We start from the raw sequence: 20,714 nt of genomic DNA, 5'->3' as shown, positions 1-20,714 counted from the left end.
GCCGCAGCCTCCTTTGTGACCCTCGGACCCTTCTGTCCAGCCTTGACGGATGACTGCATACCGCCCTTGGCCATCACCGACGCCACGTGTGTGATTCACTTCAGCTTTCCTTCCTCCCCCAAAATTTTTGGTGGACGCCTGTACTGCATGTCGGATCATTTTCAGAGTTCCATCGAGCAGGTTTGATGAACTTTTGTGATCTTTAAATATTCTGCTGGTATTTTCTGTGCAGTGACAAATTCAGAATCCACAAAGTTTTGTCATTTAGACTAGGGTGGATGACCTGTTGCCTTTATTCACCTCCCGATTTTAAGGGTTCTCCTGCAGAACAGGCGGAGAAGAAGACCAAATCCGTCTTGCTGCTGACGGAGAAGAACGCGTGCCACGTGGTCGGCGTCCTGCGCTACCTGGAGCGGGCAGATGCCAAGATTCCGTCGGAGCTGTATGAGTTTACTGCGGGGGTTCTGGAAGCCAAGGAAGATAAAAAAGCCAGAAGGCCTCTCTGTCCATATCTTAAGGCATTTGGTTTTTGCAAGTAAGCCAGTCATTTTTTTAAAAACCGGAAGGTAACAAGCCTGATGATTCACAGACCTGTACCCCTGGGGCAAATAATTCATTATATGCTAATTTGAAAAATTGGAATGTACAGTAAAGTGCACAGTGATAAGTTTATTGCTGGATGACCTTTCCGTGTGTACACAGGATGTACACTGCCGCCCACCTCTGAGGGACTCCTTCCCAGTCTGCCCCCCCCAGAAGTAACCGCCCCCCACTATCTATCCATGCTGATGAACTTTGCTCGTTTCCCAACATTATGTAAATGGAGTTGTTCGTTCAACTTACTGTCTGCGACATTCCTCTATGGTCCTCCGTGCTTCGGATCGGTTAATTTACTTGTCTACTTAGAGGCGCGGGATTGTGTTGCAAACATAGAACACAGTGTATGTTTCTAGTCTCCGTTGATGGGCCTGTGAATTGTTCCCAGCTTTTGGCTATTACGGATGAAGCTGCTGTGTCTTCTTGCGGAAACGTACACCTGTTTCCTTGGGGTGTAGACTTTGGTGTGGGGTTGCTGGGCCACAGGGTGAGCACACATGTAACTTTTGGGAGGTGTGTGACTGTTTCACAGTCCCATCAGCAGCGGGTGACAGAGATGCATGGCTCCACACCCTCCCCGACAGAGTGGTCCTGGGGGCATAGTGGCACACAGTGGTTTCCATCTCTGTTTCCCGAGTAATTAATATAATAATGAATATTTTTTCACATGCCTGTGGGACATTTGACCGTCCTCTTTAAAGTGCTTGTTCAGGTCTTTTGCCCATTTTTTAAATTATTGGGTGTTACCCTTTTACTTCCTGGTTTGTTGGCGTTCTTTATTCATTCTAGATATAACTGCTTTGTCAGAGGTGTGCCTTGAGAAGATCTCTTCTTAGTCCATGGCTTGCCTTTTCACTCTTATGAGTCTTTTGATGAACAGACCTTTTAATTTTGGTGAAGTATATTCTGGTTGCTGTTATTTTGTGTCCTTAGGTAAGAAATACTTGCTGATCTCTAGGTCAGGAAGACACTCTTCTGTGTTTTCTACTGGAAGTTTTATAGACTGTTTTCACACTTACGGGTGTAATCTCGGGTGAGTTAATGTTTGCGTAGAGCATGAGATATGGGGCAAGGATTACTTTTTCCTATGTGAATAGTCACTTGTCCCAGTATCCTTTATTTAAAACATCACTGCGTTCTCCCTCAATTGGTGCCTTTGACATAAACCAGATGATAATGTGTGGTCCACTTTTGGACTTTCTGTGTTCTATTGGTCTCTTTGTCCTTAATGCTGGTACTGCATTTTCTCACTGTAGCTTGTATTCTAGTGAGTCCTGGAAGCCAGTATGTGAGTTCTTCAACTTCGCTCTTCATCAGGGTTGTTTTGGCTATTTAAGTCAGCGGCATCTCCACAAGCATTTTGGAATAGGCTTGTCAGTTTCCTCAGAAACATTACCTGGCTTTTGAGAGCACATGTATTGATGCTGTAAATCAGTTTGGAGAGCATGGATATCAGGAGTCGGGGCCTGCTCACTGATGCAGGCATGATGCCAGTACTTGATCAGCGATCGTGGGGACTGGGTAGGAGATGTCTGATGTATATCGAGTACATTGAGTTTCATCTTAAAATAACTATTGACATGAACTTTTTGAACTATGGTACATTAAAGAGGTTATTAGTAGTGATTTTGATTATGCTATTGACTTTTTAAGAATTTTTTAAATATTTTTATTAACATATAATGTTATGCTATTGACTTTTGAAACCAAAGCTTTATTTCTCAGTTTGGGTTACAGAATGACTTCTGGTTTAGATGTTAATTATTAGCCTTTGTTTTGGGTTGTTGTGATAAATTTCTGATTCGGAGTCTTTGTTTTCAAGTACATTTTGTTCATTTACAGAATGTCTAGAGAAATGATGGAGTAACTCTTTAAGTTTATTTCGTGCTAATTAAATTTTAGGACCTCTTTTCACTAATGCGCATGTTGTGTCATCTGAATTATTTAATATGGTTATTTTAAATTATTTAGAATGAAGGTCCTCTGATTTCAATTATAGATTCATTTTCCTGAAGAATAGTTTAAAATTCATGTTAAAAATTATTGTCTTATTTTTGTTTTTAAAATCCAGTTACTTTTTTTTCAGAGACAAAAGGATTTGTCCTGATAGACACCACGTTAATCTAGAAATAGACATGCCAAGGAAGTTATCCAACCAAGCCCTACCAACATTTGGATACATCAAAGTAAGTTCTGCTGCACTCTGTTCAATGACAAATGGTCATTTTAATGAATGTATTTCATTCTTTTTCTTTTAGATTGCTCTATTTATCTGATAGAGCAAGGGTGCCAGCATGTGAGCTTGGGGTGGCAAGGCAGAGAGAGGGAGAGGGAGAGAGAATCCTCAAATGACCCCCCTCCCCCAGTGAGTGTGGAGCCGGACACAGGGATCAGTCCCAGAACCCTGAGATCATGACCTGAGCTGAAACCAAGAGTTAGAGGCTCAACTGACTGAACATGTAGGTGCCCCTGAACATGCTTCATTCTTAAGCAGCAGAACAATAATGACACTTTTAATGAACCACCATTGATCTGACAGGAAGCCATGGGTCCTTATAAGGTGCCTTATTTTAAGACCCCAGTTTATTTAGCAAACCAAGGTCAAATTGGGAACATAGATAAATCCTTCAACAGTTAAAGGGTTTTGTAGTTATAGTTTCAGAAAGTTATTTTCATCTGGGGATACGGACCACTAAAAACACTGCAGTGATAGCACACACATCTTTTCACAACATCCATGATTATTCCTTTGAGGAAATTTCTGAAATGCAGATAAAATTGCTAAGTTAAGAGTGTCACTTTCTTTTGAATCCTTTTTGATACTCCTTCCTTTCTTCTTGAGTCCAAGACTGCTCTCCTTTCTGCCCTCTGTTTTCCCTGAGGCATACCTGTTCTGCTCATTTGCACCGTTCTCTCTCCCTCGTTCTGTCACCTCATTTCAGAGTTTTTTTTAAAATTTATATTGTTTTGTACATATCATTTATCATATATGTATCTTACATGTTATTTTTTAAAATTTTAAGTAATCTCTACACCCAACATGAGGCTTGAACTCACAACCCTGAGGTCAGGAGTGCTACACTCCACTGACTGAGCCAGCCATGTGTCCTATTATTTTCTTAATTAACGAGAAGAACGGTAGCTTGTTTTGAAATGGAAGGGTACAGTTTTGGTCTGTCTTGTGGTTACATCTTTTCTAGTGGCTCTCTTTATCTGTAGGGATCGTTACTCTCCTTATTCTCTTTCTTGGTATGATTTAATAGGGATTTGACTTTGATACTTCGCTATGGCTCTTTTTAAAGATTTTATTTATTTGTCAGAGAGAGAGAGTGTGTGCACAAGCAGGGGGAGTGGCAGGCAAAGCAGGCAGAGGGAGAAGCAGGCTAGGCTCCCACCAGGTAAGGAGCCCGATGTGGCACTTGATCCCAGGACTTTGGGATCATGACCTGAGCCAAAGGCAGTGACTCAACCGACTGAGCCACCTAGGCGTCCTACTATGGCTCTTTTTAGATAAAATATATTTTCCTGAGTGTTCTGTAGTTCCTCAAGTACAGATCCTTTACCTCTTTGGTTAGGTTTATTCCCAGGTATCTTATGGTTCTTGGTGCTATAGTAAATGGAATCGATTCTCTAATTTCCCTTTCTGTATTTTCATTGTTAGTGTATAAGAAAGCCACTGATTTCTGTACATTGACTTTGTATCCTGCCACGTTGCTGAATTGCTGTATGAGTTCTAGTAGTTTCGGGGTGGAGTCTCTTGGGTTTTCCATATAAAGAATCATGTCATCTGCAAAGAGAGAGAGTTTGACTTCTTCATTGCCAATTTGGATACCTTTTATTTCTCTTTGTTGTCTGATTGCCGTGGCTAGGACTTCTAATACTATGTTGAACAAGAGTGGTGAGAGTGGGCATCCTTGTCGTGTTCCTGATCTCAACAGGAAGGACGCAAGCTTTTTCCCATTGAGGTTGGGGTACCAGGTGGTGGGTATTATAGAGGGCATGGATTGCATGGAGCACTGGGTGTGGTGAAAAAATAATGAATACTGTTATGCTGAAAATAAATAAAAAATAAATTAAAAGTTTTTATTTTTTTTCCTTAAATTTTAGAAGGAGATGTGGGTCAGGGTGACTTTTAATTAATTTCAGAATTCTCATTCCTGTTGTTTCTTATTAAAAAAGTAGGAGACCTAGTTTCTGAGATTGTTAAGATCTTCTGGCCCTGTTTCTCTCCCCCACTTGTGTCTGACCCTTCTCCTCCCTCAGCTCTGGTGTCTTTGGGTGGATGGTTCTGAGACTCCGCAGGACTCCAGGCTTCGCCCACTGTGGGAGTGGATGAACGCCTCCAGACTCAGTTGCTCTTGTCCCACTGCCCCCCTCCCCCCAACCCCAGCCCCATATTTCTAGTGAGTACTTGTTGCTGCTCGTGGACTTCTCCTGTGTTTGGGTCCATCAGACGGTGACGCCATGCGGGCTTTGTGATCTGGCTGGGTTTTCTTCATCTGCTATTTTGTTATTGTTGTTGTTTAAATTAATTGATATTTACTTATTTATTTATTTTTAAAATTTTCCTGCATCTATTTTCTTTTTTTTTTTAAGATTTTATTTGTTTATTTGACAGAGATCACAAGTAGACAGAGAGAAAGAGGGGGAAGCAGGCTCCCTGCCGAGCAGAGAGCCCAATACAGGGCTCTATCCTAGGACCCTGGGATCATGACCTGAGCTGAAGGCAGAGGCTTAACCCACTGAGCCACCCAGGTGCCCCTGATATTTTGTTTAGAACAGTTTAGGTTTATGGAAGAATTAAACAGAAAATACAGAGTTCCCTCTACCATCCCCCCAACAAAAGTTCTTCCTATTATTAACTTCTTGCATTAGTGTAGTTCACGTGTGACATTTGATTGTGATATCAGCCAATATTGATATGTTACTTTTTTAAAAGATTTTATTTATTTGACAGAGATCACACGTAGGCAGAGAGGCAGGCAGAAAGGGAGGAAGGGAAGCAGGCTCCCTGCTGAGCAGAGAGCCTGATGCGGGGCTTGATCCCAGGACCCTGGATTCATGACCTGAGCCGAAGGCAGAGGCTTTAACCCACTGAGCCACCCAGGTGCCCCTTGATACGTTATTTTTAACTAAAGTCTATAGTTTACGTTGAGATTTACTCCCTGTAGTGCACATTCTGGGAATTTTGCCAAATGGGTAGTGACACCTGTCCACCATGATGGTATCACTTAATTCTTAACACTGCTCGAAAGTCCCGCATACTCCACCCTTCCCCTCTTCCCCAGAACTGGTAATCACTGACACTTAGCACTGTAAAGCCTTTTCCAGAATATCATGTAGTTGAAACTATACAATACGTGGGTTTTTCAAACTGGCTTCTCTCACTTAGCAATATGCATTTGAGGTTCCTCCACGTCGTCTTGTGTTTTTGTGGGTCATTTTTTATTGCTGAATAGACTGAATAGACCAGTTGATCCATTCACCTATTGAAGGACGTCTTGGTTCCTTCCAAGTTTTGGCAGTTATGAATAAGGCTGGGAGAAATATTCGTGTGGAGGTTTCTGTGGACACGTGAGTTTTCAACTCACTTGGGCGATACCAGGACGTGTGATTGTTGGCTCGTATGGAAGCCTGTTTTGGCGGCACCTTTTGCGTTCCAGCCAGCAGAGAGTGAGGGTTCCCATCACCCCAGGCCTCGCCAGTATTTGATGTGGTCACTGTTTTGGATTCTAGCTGCTCTAGCAGGTGTGTAGGGGTGTCTCATTGTTTTAACTTCCCTGCTGACGCTGGGCATCTTTTCATGTGCTTGTCACCCTTTTGCCTTCTTTGTTGAGTGGTCTGTTCAGGTTTTTTGCCCATGTTTTAATTGGGTTGTCTGTTTTCTTATTGTTGAGTTTGAAGGGTTCTTTGTAGATTTTGGACACCAGTCCTTTATCAGAAATACGTTATGCAAAAATTGTCTCCCAGTCTATGGCTTGTCTTTTTGTTCTCACTATATTCTTCTGTGGAGCAGGAGTTTTTTGTTTGTTTGTTTGTTTGTTTTTATTTGTTTTTGTCTGCCTATAAACCTTTATTTACAAAGACAGATGGTGGGCCATATTTGGCCCATGGGTTGTAGTTTGCCGGCCTCTGATTGAGAGGGTAAAATCCCAGCATTGAAGCTATCACATACAAAGTTCCTTATGACCTGAGTGTGTCCCCCTTAATGATTCTTTTTTTTAATTTTTATTTTTTAATAAACATATAATGTATTTTTATCCCCAGGGGTACAGGTCTGTGAATCACCAGGTTCACACACTTCACAGCACTCACCATAGCACATACCCTCCCCAATGTCCATAACCCAACCACCTTCTCCCGACCCCGCTGCCCCCAGCAACCCTCAGTTTGTTTTGTGAGATTAAGAGTCACTTAGGGTTCGGGGCGCCTGGGTGGCTCAGTGGATTAAAGCCTCTGCCTTCGGCTCAGGTCATGATTCCCAGGGTCCTGGGATCGAGCCCTGCATCGGGCTCTCTGCTCTGCAGGGAGCCTGCTTCCTCCTCTCTCTCTGCCTGTCTCTCTGCCTACTTGTGATCTCTGTCTGTCAAATAAATAAATAAAAATCTTTAAAAAAAAAAAAAAAAGAGTCACTTATGGTTTGTCTCCCTCCTGATCCCATCTTGTTTCATTTATTCTTTTCCTACACCCCCAAACCCCCCATGTTGTATCTCCACTTCGTCATATCAGGGAGATTATATGATAATTGTCTTTCTCCAATTGACTTATTTCACTCAGCATAATACCCCTTAGGTCCATCCACGTTGTCGCAGATGGCAAGATTTCATTTCTTTTGATGGCTGCATAGTATTCCATTGTGTATATATACCACATCTTCTTTATCCATTCATCTGTTGATGGACATTTAGGTTCTTTCCATAGTTTGGCTATTGTAGACATTTCTACTATAAACATTCAGGTGCACATGCCCCTTCAGATCACCACATTTGTATCTTTAGGGTAAATACCCACTAGTGCAATTGCTGGGTCATAAGGTAGATCTATTTTCAACTTTTTGACGAACCTCCATGCTGTTTTCCAGAGTGGTTGCACCAGCTTGCATTCCCACCAACAGTGTAGGAGGGTTCCCCTTTCTCCGCATCCTCACCAACATCTGTCATTTCCTGATTTGTTAATTTTATGGAGCAGAAGTTTTTAATTTTAATGATGTCCAGCTTTCCAGTTGTGTCTTTCATTTTTGCTTTTGGCCTGTCCACAGAGTCCTCACAAAACCCAAGGTCACCTAGATTTTCTCTTTTGGTATCTTCTTCATCTGCTTTTATTTGGGGATCTGTGGGTAATTTTGTCAGTTCCATTGCAGAGTATATCCCTGGTGTTTGGGGTAGTTGTTTTTTTTTTTTTTTTAAGATTTTATTTATTTATTTGACAGAGAACTCACAAGGAGGCAAAGAGGGAAGCAGAGGAGGGTGGGAAGCAGTCTCCCTACTGAGCAGAGAGCCCGATGCGGGGCTTGATCCTAGGACCCTAAGATCATGACCTGAGCCGAAGGCAATGGTTTAACCCACTGAGCCACCCAGGTGCCCCAGGTGTTTGGTTTTACCATCTTATTGCTTTGTCTTTGGAGATTCAGAGAGTCAAAACATGTGACACTTCACCACAGCCACCGTCCCAGACCCTGTCAAATCAGACCCCCACTTCTGATTGGCTGTGTTGATGTACAGTTTGCATACAGTAAAAATCACTATTTAGAAGTGTATAATTTGTTGAGTTTTGGTAAATACATACAATCATGTAACCACCACAATGAAGATACAAACATTTTCATGACCCCAGAAAGGTGTCTCCTGGTCCCTTGCTGTCAGTCCTCATCCCAGCCCCCACTCCCAGCAGCCACTGGACCTGCTTTCTGCCACCAGAGCTTTGTCTACTAGATTTTCATATTAATGGAATCATACAGTATGTTGTTGTTTGAGTCTGATTTCTGTTACTCACCTGTATTGTCTTTCTCGTGTTGAGCAGGATCCCCTTACGTGCATGTGCTGTGTTTGGCTGTCTGTTTGCAAGTGGATGGACATTTGGGTTGTTTGCAGTTTCTGGCTGCTCTGAATGTCTTGTGTTACAAGTCTTTTTCAACCTACAGCTTCATTTCTCTTGGGTGAGATGTAGTGGAAATGCTGTGTCGGAGAGAGAGAGAGAGAGAGTGTGTGTGTGTGTGCGTGCGTGCATGTGCGTCTAAGAATCTGCCCAACTATTTGTGCCATTTTACATTCTCCCCAGTACTGCATATGAGAGTTCCAGAGGTCCACGTTCTCAACATGTGATATTCTCGGTCTTTACTTTTTGCCACCCTATAGCATTTGCGGGGATGTTTATTTGCATTTCTCTGATGATAAGGAATCTTGGGCCTCTTTTCATGGCTTGTTTAGCCCTTTGTATCTGCATTATAAACACTGTTTTATAGTTCCTGCCCAGTTTTTTTTTTTAAAGATTTTATTTATTTACTTGAGAGAGAGACAGTGAGAGAGAGCATGAACGAGGAGAAGGTCAGAGAGAGAAGCAAACTCCGCATGGAGCTGGGAGTCCGATGCGGGACTCGATCCCGGGACTCCAGGATCATGACCTGAGCCGAAGGCAGTCGTCCAACCAACTGAGCCACCCAGGCATCCCTCTTGCCCAGTTTTTAATTTGGGTTGTTTTGTTGAGTTTTAACAGTTCTTTGTAGATTATGGATATGCTTTGTCAGATCTATTGCAAATATTTTCCCTCAGTTGAAAAGCAAAAGTTTTTAATTTTGATGAAGTCATCGTCGTCTTTGTTTTGTGCTTTTCATGCCGTAAGAAATCTTTGCCTACTCTAAGGTTGCAAAGATTCTTCCCTATTTTTTTATTCCAAAAGTTTTATGGTTTTGCATTTAGGTCTATGATCTATCTCAAATTAATTTGTGTGTGTGTAAGCAGAAAGTTTTTTCCTTATGGATACTTGGTTGCTCCAGCACCATCTGTTGTAAAGACTTTTATTTCCCCCTTAATTACCTTGGCACCTTTGACATAAATTAAGACACCATATCTGTAAATTCTGAATTCTTCATGCTAGTTCTTGGTCTCTTTGTCTACGCTTATGGGGTACACATTGGCTTGAGTGCTGTAGCTTTATAAGTAATCCTGGAGACTGGTAGGGACGTCTTCCAATTGGCCCATCCTCTTCAGTATCCTTCTGACTGACTGTTCCTTTGCCTATCCAAAGAAAATTTTAGAATCAGCTTGCTAGTTTGTATTTAGAAGCCTGATGGGATTTTGAGTGGCATTGCATTGAGTCTATAGTTTAATATGGAAAAACTGACATTTTAACAATACTGAGTCTTATCCATTAACATGGTATACCTGTCATTTTGTATCTAGGTCACCTTTAATTTTTCTAAGCCATGTGTTCTACTTTCCAGTAGACTGATCTTGTCCTTACCATGTTAAGTTTATTCCTAGCCTTTCATGTTTTTAGATGCTAATGTTACTTTTCTTTGAACTTCATTTTCTGATTATTTAAAAATTCAGTTGATTTTTATGTCCTTGTCTTGTATCCTGTGACTATAACAGAGTGAATTAGTTACGTACAGGATGGCTTGTGAGAGTGGAATCAAAACAGGTGGGGTGCAGGGGACGGTTATGGCCGGAAAGGGACTGTCCCGTCTGTCCAGGACCAGGAGTTTTCTGGGCACATTTTGGGTATTTGTTCTGGGATAGTGAGTGGAAAAGATGGTGACAGGTGCTCTAGAGAAGGTAAAATTCAGCAAAGTACCAGGGGGCCTTTAGGGCTAATGGGCAGGGAGGCATCTCTGAGGTGTTAGCTGCCCCGAGGGCCAGAGGATAAGGATCCAGCCATGGAAGACCTGGGTCTTCTGTTGCAGTGAGAGGAAGCAGCGAGTCCCTGAGGTAGGCATTAACATGGTGTGTTGTGATACAGGGCAGGGCTTGTTGGCAGTGAGAATGGGGGAACAGCAAGCATGGGGGCTCAAGGGTGTCACAGAGGAGGGCTAGGGGTTGTCAGCCTGCGAGATTGATCACAAATGGTGACCTCACCCTTGCCTCCTGGCCTGCTTGCCTCCCAGACAGCACTGCCCCCTCCGCCCTCCCAGCAGGTGACTGCTCTGTCCTGGCCTCTGCTGGGGCAGCTCACCACTCCCCAACTTCATGCAGAAATGCCTTCTCCAAGCTCTTGTTAACACATGAGCACACTGACATTGCCCCTCAAACACCAGTCGCCCTACGCACACTTGACTGTGAAGAGTTGTCTTCCTTGACCACATACTGGCTGCGGCCCATCTCGTATCCTAGCATCTCTTGCAGAAAATACTGCGTGTTACGGGAACAAAGATCAGAAAGAGCTCAAGAGACAGGAATGCTATTTATGAACGATTTTTATTAAGTGCAGTTAGGGAGTAAACAAAGAAACATTTATAGTTTATAAAGAAGTTTTAAAATAATAAGATTAATAAAAAGTCTTCCCTTAGATTTAAAGGGAAACCACGTCCTCTGTGGGTACAAGAAGGTGGTCATATGGGTCGGCTAGCTTCCTGGTTCATGTTTCCATCCCTGGTGGTGTGCTTTGGGCTCTCAGGCCAAGGGCTGATTTCTGCAGATAGCTTTTCAGCTTAGATTGAGTTTATTTTCTGAATATATTTGTTGATTATTTTTCAGATAATACCCTTTTATATTTTGAATGCAACACATTACTTTGGTCGTATAGTTGACAAACAGATGGATCTTTATGCAAGTCTTAATGCTGAAATGAATGAGTATTTTAAGGGTAACAGCAACAAAATGACTGTTGAAAAGGTGGAGAAACTTGGATTATATGGATTAGCAGAAAAAACACTATTTCACAGGTAAAAGGTCTATGTATTTCATCTCTAAGAGCTCTGAAGTGTGGGCAACTTTACGTGGTATCGAATCCCTGTTTGTGTCTGTGTCCGTCTGCCCCGGTATGCACGGACACCCCGGGGGGGTGGGTGGCAGTGGTGCTCCCCGCCCCCCCCCGCCCCCCGTCCAGCTTCCTGGCACAGTTCTGCAGCCTAGACTTGTCCGACCCTGGGCTCCTGAGCACAGAGCGCGGAAGGCGGGGTGGTTCTGGAGCTGTCCCTCTGCTGCCTCCGTGCACGCCTCCACCTCCCCTCGCGCTCCAGGGATTCCCGTGAAATGGGTCCCTCTTACAGCAGAGCAGGCTGAGTCGCCGTGTGGTGACATGGGCTGTGCAGCATGGGCTCTGCCGGGCAGCCTGCCTTGGCCCGCTCACCCCCTCCCCTGCCACTCCCGGCTGCGCTCCGGGGAGCCTCGATGGAGAAAGGTGGAGACTCCACTAGACTGAGTTGATTTTCATTGTGTTGTCCGATAAAGGGATCATCTCTAGTCAAAAGTACTGTACATTTTTTATACTTCTCTGTACTTGAATTAAGCAAGCCCTTCTGAGTGTCCTTGAGGGCTTGAGCTCATTTTTATTTTTATTCCCCATGGGAAAGAACCTTGCGGTTTAGAGTATTCTCTAATGAGTAGGCGGAGGCAAGGACGATTTTCCTCTGGGATCTCTGGGACACTGAAGCCACGGGTGTCCTCCAGGGTGGAGGTGCTGGAGATGAGCCAAAAAGAGGACACCTGGGCTGCGGACAATGTCCTGGTGAAGTTCATAGATGAAGGCCGGACCGGACTCGTCACGAGAGGCCAACTGCTGCATCTCCCGGAAAATTTCCGCACTCTGCCCCCCCAGGCGGTGGAGTTTATTGTTTGCAGAGTGAAACCTGCGGACAATGAAGTAGAATGGAATCCAAAGGTAAGTTATTTTGGATTTTCGCACTTTGTTGACTTTCAGAATATGCACAGAATTGAGGTTCATTTAGAGTGTTGAGTTTGGGTAAGTTGCCTCGTGTTCCCAGCCTTGTACGGTGGCCTTGTCCTCGGTAGTGCACACAGTCCTCGAGTCCGCCTAAGATACACGTCGCGATGAAATGAGTTAGCTGTCCGCTTGAGAGGAAACAGCGTAAGCACCAAGTGGACACCCCATCAAAGGGGAGCAGAGGCCAGGTCGTTTCCTTCAGGTTGGGAAGGCGGGCAAGGGAAGAGAGCACAGAAAGGGCATGTCCTCTGGGCCCTTCAGGATGTGTGGCTAGAATGTCCCCACGTAGACCAGATGAGGCACCGCAGGTGGAGAGAACTCACGGTACACGGAAGAGCCATCCTGGGGGGAACTCACATGGCTCACCAGCCAGGCAGAGACCCAGACCACACAGCTGGTCCCGCTGGTCAGCAGAGCCATGAGTCGTCTTCCCGATGATGTGCTTGACCCTTCAAAGGAGGGTTACGTTTCAGATTATCTGGTCGGTAGGACGTGAAGTGCGCCATTGCGGTTGGCAAAGGAAAGGTAATAAACGAGGTCAGACATGGTCCAGGGAGTGAACAGGTGAGTGTTTGCACAATACGGGATGAACTCACAGCACTGCTGCTAGCGGGTCGTAAACATACTCCTTACTAAGTAGCGCTCTTTCTCCCTCTGCAAAGTATTTACAGAGTGTCCGCTGTGGGCTGGTGCCACTGGGCTCTGGGAATGTAGCCATAAGCAAGAAGGCTGTGGTTCTTGTCTCCAGGAAACCTTTGGTCTGTCAAGATAGTCACCACAAGTATTTCTTGAAAAGGGGCCTCTGGAAATGAGGCAGGTTTTCCCCATGCCTGTTCTTTCACATGACTGTGCAAGGGATGGAGGCAGCCGGCTCCCTCCGTCTGCTCTATGCGAGCGCAGATGGGCCTGCGGGAGAGGAGAGCAGCCAGGGCTGGGGATGGGGGACGCGGAAGCCCGGGCCCCTCGGCCCCAGGGTCTCTTCCGCCTCTGTGAGCTTCCAAAGATGGACTTGTGGACTGTTCACAGGGGAGAGCAAGGACGCATGGCCTCAGTGGGGAACATCCAGTTTGGGGGGTCCAGAGGTGCCATCTGCCTATGTCCTTCCTCAGCTCCCCTGTTCATGACCCTTGTCCACACAGCGGCATGATGGCCTCTGTGACCTGCCTCCCGGGGTGGGAGTGAGGCTCAAGCAAAATGCATGGAAATGATTTTTGTGAAACTCTACAGCATAACCAGAATGAGATACTCTCCTCAGGCTTCAGAGAAATTATCTCAGTGGTTTTCTCCTAGGTTACTAGGTACATTCATCATAAAATAATTGGAAAATTGCATGATGCCAAAGTGATACTGGCTTTAGGGAACACAGTGTGGATCGACCCAATGGTGAGTGTGCAGTTCTTTTTCATTTCTTAAAAAGATTTTTTTCACTTAGAGGGGGCACACGAATGGGGGAGGGGCAGACTTCCCGCTGAGCAGGGAGCCCAAAGTGGGGCCCAACCTCAGGATCCTGAGATTATGACCTGAGCCGAAGTCAGATGCTTAACCACCAGAGCCACCCAGGCACCCTGAGTATGCGGTTGTCTTGAAAGAAATCTGGTTCTGGATGGACCCCTAAAATTATTCTAATTTGTGGCTTGAATAATGGTTTGCCTCAAATAAAGGAGGCTTTTGGGGGCGTGCTGTGTGTTAGGGAGAGTTGCTTTTTTCCATGTTATTTGGGTCATGAACTTGGTTGCAGGGTTTTTTGTTGTTGTTTAAGGGAGTCCTTTCTTTGTAAGCCAACCGGGGAGACAAGCTCCGTGAAACTCCCCTTGTTACATGTGACAGTCTCTGACGCGCACCGTTCGGTCCCACGTTCTTTCAAGTGTTGGCTGTCCACCGCTAAAACAGTGTCACCATCCCTGTCCACACTGCTGGGGAAGGCCTGTGTCAGAACGGGGGTCCCTGCGTGGGATCAGTCACATCAAGGACGCCAGTCCTTGGGCTTTCGGAGCTCAATTTTGTTAGTTTACCGTGTCCGCCTTGTTCTTTTTTTTTTTTTTTTTTTAAAGATTTTATTTATTTATTTGACAGAGAGAGATCACAAGTAGGCAGAGAGGCAGGCAGAGAGAGAGAGGAGGAAGCAGGCTCCCTGCTGAGCAGAGAGCCCGATGCGGGACTCGATCCCAGGACCCTGAGATCATGACCTGAGCCGAAGGCAGCGGCTTAACCCACTGAGCCACCCAGGCGCCCATTGCACCAGATATTTATTGAGCACCTGCTGTGTGCGAGGTCCTGTATGGGACTCGGATTCTCTCTGAACAGAAACTCTGACCTCGTGGAGCTGGTGTAGGGCCGCCAGGGCTGAGTGCCAGACCGGGACGTGTCAGTGGGGGCTCCGCGCATCCCCCTCTCTGGCTGCTCGCACCCCAAGAACTCCACTTTTCAAGCCAAAGTTCTGCTCCATTGGACTTAAATCTTAATCAGTGTTCCTAACATTTGAAAGAGATCATTCAGGGGCGCCTGGGTGGCTCAGTGGGTGAAAGCCTCTGCCTTCGGCTCAGGTCATGATCCCAGGGTCCTGGGATCTAGCCCCACATCAGGGCTCTCTGCTTGGTAGGGAGCCTGCTTCCTCTTTCTCTCTCTGCCTACTTGTGATCTCTGTCTGTCAAATAAATAAATAAAATCTTTAAAAAATAAAAAATAAAAAAATTTTTAAAAAAAGAAAGAGATCATTCAGTTCAAAAAGTTGTTTTGCTGAAAGTTATTTTGATGAAATTGGAAGGGCATTAACACTTACAAAGAGGAGTTTGGGTGTAAGACTTAAGAGTGTAGAAGAGAGAATGATTTTTAATGGAGAAGATAAAGATTGCCAATACATGGGGCGCCTGGGTGGCTCAGTGGGTTAAGCCGCTGCCTTCGGCTCAGGTCATAGTCTCAGGGTCCTGGGATCGAGTCCCGCGTCGGGCTCTCTGCTCAGTGGGGAGCCTGCTTCCTCCTCTCTCTCTGCCTGCCTCTCTGCCTACTTGTGATTTCTCTCTGTCAAATAAATAAATAAAATCTTTAAAAAAAAAAAAAAAAAGATTGCCAATACAGGTCAAATGAAGATTTGGGGTCTTGGTTTATATAATAGCCAATATTCTTGTTCTCTATTGGAGGAAAAAAGTGGAAACTGAGCTGAGGGAAGAAGCTTAGCCAGCTGAGCCCCCCAGGTGCACCAAAAATGGAAGCTCTATTAAGAGATTTTCTAAAATAATAGCTCAGGAAATAAAGAAGCATAAAAAGAAATTCACTTGGCATTGCATGTAGAGTAGCGGCGTCGATGGCACAGTGCGGGGTAGACAGACCCCCAGACTGCTCGGCCCTCAGTTTGAGTGGAGAAAAGCTCTCCTGCCATTCCCAGATGGGCACACATTCCCGGGGTTCACTTAGGAAGGTTCTCCGGCTGGTCTCGGCCTGGGTCCCCTCCAGCTGCCGTGAAAGGGATGCCCAGTCCTGGGTCTGCACCTCCCACCAGCGAGAATCACAGTGTTGTAGAACCTCCTATTTTGTGTAAATTAAGGATGAGAATATTTTGGTTGCAGAAGAACCAGTGGGGGAAACCGCAGAGAACACGGGATTTAGGGCTGTGGTGTAGGCCCCTCCTGGCCATTGACGTCTCTGAGCCTTAGGGCCCTCCTTGTTAAGAGAGGTCTAGGGATTTTTGGGGGGCCCCCAGCTCCAGCCCACATCATACCTCGGCAGTGTGGGAGTGGGCTCTGGAGGAATCTCACATGTCACCTCAGGAAATCAGCGGGAAGCCGCAGGGGGAGCCCACATGCGCCCAGTGTGACACCGTGAGGTCGAGAGGTCACATGAGTGCATTTTCCATTGATTTGAAAGTTCAAAGTCTGATTGCTGCCAATGGACTTTCTCTTTGATTCAAGGTGCACATTACAAAACTTTCCAATTTGAAGACCTCTGTTATTGATTATAACGTTCGTACTGAAATTCTGTCGATGGGAATGGGCATCGACAACTCCGAGCACATAGAACAGCTGAAGACGTTCCGTGAGGGAGCTAAGATGCCGCCCGGTGAAGAAGGCCCGAGCCAGGCCCTGTGAGTGAGTTTTTGTCTCCCTTTTGGAAGTACCATTTTGTGGGACCAGAGTCAGGAGCTGAGAGACTTTTTTGTTGTTGTTTCCGGAAGTTGAGTAGGTTCCTGAGTTTTCATGTTTCCGTCCCTGAGCGTCAGTCATTTCTCAGATTCGGGGAATCTGATTTTCATCCATCCTCCCATGCATAGTTCTGGTTTGGACGGAATATTGTAAAACCAGCCCCGAGTGTGTTGTTGCACCCGTATCTCTTACAGACTAAGTTTTCTTTCACTGTTGACGGATGCACAGGAAAGCATGTAGTAAGTGTGGTCCGGTGCGTGTTCTGAGCACAGAGGCCGACCCTGGGTGGGGGAGGATGCGCGCTCGGCCCCACCGCCGGCCGCTCCCTCCCCGAGGGCTGCCTTCACAGCGGCCGTGAGCACGCTCCTCTTCCCGAGTTGTGCTTTGTTTGAGGGAGTGCAGCAGCCGCTCTTCTCTCCGGCTTCTTGAGTTCACCGCAGTTGGTGAAGCTGTCCCGGGCTGCGCTTGTGGCTGTGGATCGTAACTGCCGTGTGAGATCTGCTGTGCGAACGTGCCACAGCTCTGGGCCGCTCCGGGCGGCCCTGACGACGGGCTCCTCTGTGTGTCCCGGGTGCCCACTGCCTCGCGGAGCCCTCATCAGACTGACGCCGGGTAGCAATCCCGTTCGGCTCTCCCCGTCGACGCTTCCACAAGCCAGACGTGGGAGAGCCTGAGAGTCACTGGAAAAGCAACCCCACAAAGTGGTCACAGAGCAGACCCCTTGATGACAGGAACAGGAAGCGAGGTGCTGGGACGAGAGCAGAAAGGCGGGGAGAACCGTGGGTGCGGGGCTCAGAGCTGTCCCGGGTGGGAGCCTGGGGGACTCTGTGGCCATCTGCAAGCACTGGGCTTGTGCCATGAGGAGGTATTGAGCAGAGGAATAATTTCGTCAGAAGATCCTTGGCTACCGTGTTGAGAAGAGGCTGGGATGGGGGACAAAGGCTGTGCCAGGAGTTCAGGACGCGGTGCCGGTGGCTCGGGCCGGGGCAGCTTTGTGGAGGTGGCGAGAAGTAGCTGGTTTCCAAATGTGCTTCTGGGGGTGTGTGGTCTCAGGGCGGCCGCTGGCAGCTCTGGGTCCTGACAGCCCGGACCTGGATGAGAGCTCGAAGGAGTGAGTGTCAAAGTCCGAGGGCAGAGCCCCAGGGACCCAGTGTGGGGAGCCCCAAGGGGAGCCTGGGAAGGAGCAGCAGCGGCGGCGGAAGACGAGGCCGGGGAGGACAGACACGCAGGCGGCAGGAGAGGGGCTGGCTCAGAGCAGGGAGCCAGGGGCCTGCCGGACGCCACCAGGGGGCCCGACCAGTGAGCATGGCTAGCCGGGCACGGGGTCAGCCTGGGGCCTCCGGGGACTGATGAGCACAGCAGAGTTTCAAAGAACATGGCAAAGGTTAAAATACTTCAGTCTGAAGTTAATTTTTATCTTAATGAATTTGGATGCCTGTGGGATTAGGAGACATGTCCATTTCTACACATTTTCAGGAAACAAAAATTGCTGCGTGCTTGTTTATAAGCTACTCTTTTAAAAACAAAGACGTCGTTAGGGTTCAGTAGCTTCGATGACCATGAGGCTTGGTCAGTTCTGTGAAGCACGGCAGCTGTACCTGAGCCCCGGCTCCGTTATGCACCGGTCCTCTGCACACTCGGTTTTGCGTGTGTGCAACAGCCTGTCCCTGGAGGGCACACGCACAAGGTGGGCGAGCAGAGGACTGCGCACGAGGTGCCACAGATCAGCAGAGACTCCGGTTCAGGAGTGGGATTGGGGAGCCGCGGTGGTGGTCGGGATCAGAACGAGGAGAAAGGCGCCGTCCTTCCAGCAGGCTGGGGAAGAGCACAGATCCTGGGGACGGGAAAGCTCTGGAAGCCACCAGGGCTTGGTCACTGACGACGGTGGGGCTGGGATTGCGGAGCCCTGGGCAGGAGGGTTTTGGCATCGTGGACGGTGTCACAGTGCTTGTATGGGAGAAGGAGATCGTAAGTTGGTTTGGGACACGTCACATTGAAGGATGATGGAAAGCAGAAGCCTGGGGCTCAGGAAAAGCAGTTGGGGAAGACTCGTTTGCTGGGAGTGGAGGAGAGTCACTGTTTGGGAAGTATGTGATGAGGAAGGACGGAAGCCCAGTGGACAAGGGTGTGGTGGGGGAGAGAGAGCCGTGGGGGAAGAGAAGGGGTTGGAGGGCCTGGGGCTGCACCGTGGGAAGGACGGGGCCTGGGGACCGGTCCCTGCCTGGGTGGTTGGAACACGAGACGCGGTCTTCACCATTTGTGGGGTGCCACTCACAGGCTTCATGTGTGTTGAGTGGAAGTCCCCTTGGAGACACCCATGCACACCCCCCACGCCAGAAGTATGGGTATGTCTGCGTGTGTGCGTGTGTGTGTGTGTGTGTGTGTGTGTGTGTATGCCCACACACGTGCACATGTTTGTATGGCCTTGCTCCTTTAGGCTTGAATCCTCTCCAAAAGGATGCACACAAAATGAATTCCGTTGTTGCCCATGAGAAGGCAGTGGGGTGGCTGGGGAACAGGAACTAGAGGGAGATTTTTCACTGTGTAAGACTTATTTATTTTTTTTAAAGACCTTTTCATTTATTTCAAAACACTGAACCACATGAAAGTGGTTATCTGCTCAAAACAATTTTTTTAATTTTTTTTATTTTTAAAGAGTGCAGCAACTCTCTAAGTACTGATACGGAGTGATCTATCTCTAGTTGTTACGTGTAATCGAGGGAGCAGAGAAGTGAATGGAGTAGGTTCCTGGGTGTTTAAATGGCACCTGTGTGTGTTTTCGACACAGATGGCATTGTGTGCTTCTTTGTGCAAAGAATGTTTCTAGAAGTAAGGGGTGTCTTGGGGAGGAGGAACTGAGGAACTCGGGCAGGGGCACAGAGATGCCTTTACTTCTCCCCTTTTATCCATTTCGAAGTGGGTCACAGGGCTGGTTATTCTCGAAGTTAAAGGATTTAAAAGGGAACTTTTTTGGTAAACGAGTTAATGTACTTACCAGCCTGCCTGTATCGATGATCTGCTCTAGGCTCGCCACGAGGGGCGCTGCAGTAAGCAGAATGGGTGGCCCTGCCTGGCCTCCAGGAGCAGAGTCGGGACCCCGGGGCCCGTCTGACGTCTGACGGTTGCTGCCTGCCTTCCTCCTCTTGGTGGGTGGGCCCCCTAGAGAGTCCGAGATTGCTTTCCCTTGGACTCTGAGTTAACCTTCGCCTCTTCCTGTCCAGCACTCCTTCTCCAGCAGATGTTGCTGCTCGTTTGCAGAGCCCACAGCGAGAGGACAGCGGCTCAGAAGGAGGGGCTGACTCCGAGACGAAGCCAGAAAACCAAAAGCATGGTTGGTGATTGAGTACATGGCTCACTTAGGGCCTTCGGCTTAGGTCATGATCTCAGGGTTCTGGGGTCGAGCCCCTTGTCAGGGCTCCCTGGTAAGCAGGGAGTCTGCTTCCCCCTCTTCCTCTGCCCCTCCCCCTTGCTCATGCTTTCTCTCTCTCTCTCAAATGAATTTTTTAAAAAAATCTTTTAACAAAACATGGCTTGGGACGCCTGGGTGGCTCAGTGGGTTAAGCGTCTGCCTTCAGCTCAGATCATGATCCCAGAGTCCTGGGATCGAGCCCCGCATCATGCTCCCTGCTCAGTGGGGAGCCTGCTTCTCCCTCTCCCCCTGCTGCTTCCCCTGCTTGTGCGTGCTCTCTCTTTCTCTCTGACAAATAAATAAAATCTTTTTAAAAAAGTGGCTCACTTAAAATCATGAAAGCTTGGAAGTTTTCCAGTGTTGAGGCTTTCTACTTTTAGATGAATTCTATAGAAAGGGACATAAACTGGTATCTATTATTGACAATTCTGCTTCCAAAGTTTTTTTTAATAGCTTTCCCCATTTAGTTAATTGTAAAGTTCATGCAGGGAAGCGCACACAGCCCGACACAATTACGTGTGTACCCATGGCCACTGACCGCACCCAGCTGAGGCGGGGGAACATTCCCACAGCCCAGGACTCTCCCGCCCGCATCTTCCCCTCCTGAAACCCTTCCCCAGGACCAGTCATGACGTCCACCGCCCTCAGTTCGGATGAGTTCTGCTGAGTCAGAAGCCCGGGGTGGACGCTCT

The 20,714-nt window shown here is 47.1% G+C and overlaps 1 protein-coding gene across 10 annotated transcripts in view; it reads left to right on the top strand.

Moving 5' to 3' along the window:
* The window catches only part of TDRD12 (tudor domain containing 12), a 69,246-nt gene that overhangs the window by 46,730 nt on the left and 1,802 nt on the right, over positions 1–20,714 (top strand). For 9 of the 10 annotated variants that reach the window (XM_032325843.1, XM_032325845.1, XM_032325846.1 and 6 more), the window contains 8 exons: positions 41–180; positions 315–535; positions 2,684–2,783; positions 11,289–11,476; positions 12,204–12,414; positions 13,768–13,860; positions 16,383–16,555; positions 19,835–19,944. In XM_032325843.1, the coding sequence (XP_032181734.1) occupies positions 41–180; positions 315–535; positions 2,684–2,783; positions 11,289–11,476; positions 12,204–12,414; positions 13,768–13,860; positions 16,383–16,555; positions 19,835–19,944 (1,236 nt within the window). Of the gene's footprint in view, positions 1–40; positions 181–314; positions 536–2,683; positions 2,784–11,288; positions 11,477–12,203; positions 12,415–13,767; positions 13,861–16,382; positions 16,560–19,834; positions 19,945–20,714 lie in introns of those variants that run through there. The other variant, XM_032325850.1, reaches the window with a different exon arrangement.

Source organism: Mustela erminea, chromosome 19, assembly GCF_009829155.1.
Source record: "Mustela erminea isolate mMusErm1 chromosome 19, mMusErm1.Pri, whole genome shotgun sequence".
Lineage (NCBI taxonomy): Eukaryota > Metazoa > Chordata > Mammalia > Carnivora > Mustelidae > Mustela > Mustela erminea.
This window is presented reverse-complemented; position numbering and strand designations above follow the sequence as displayed.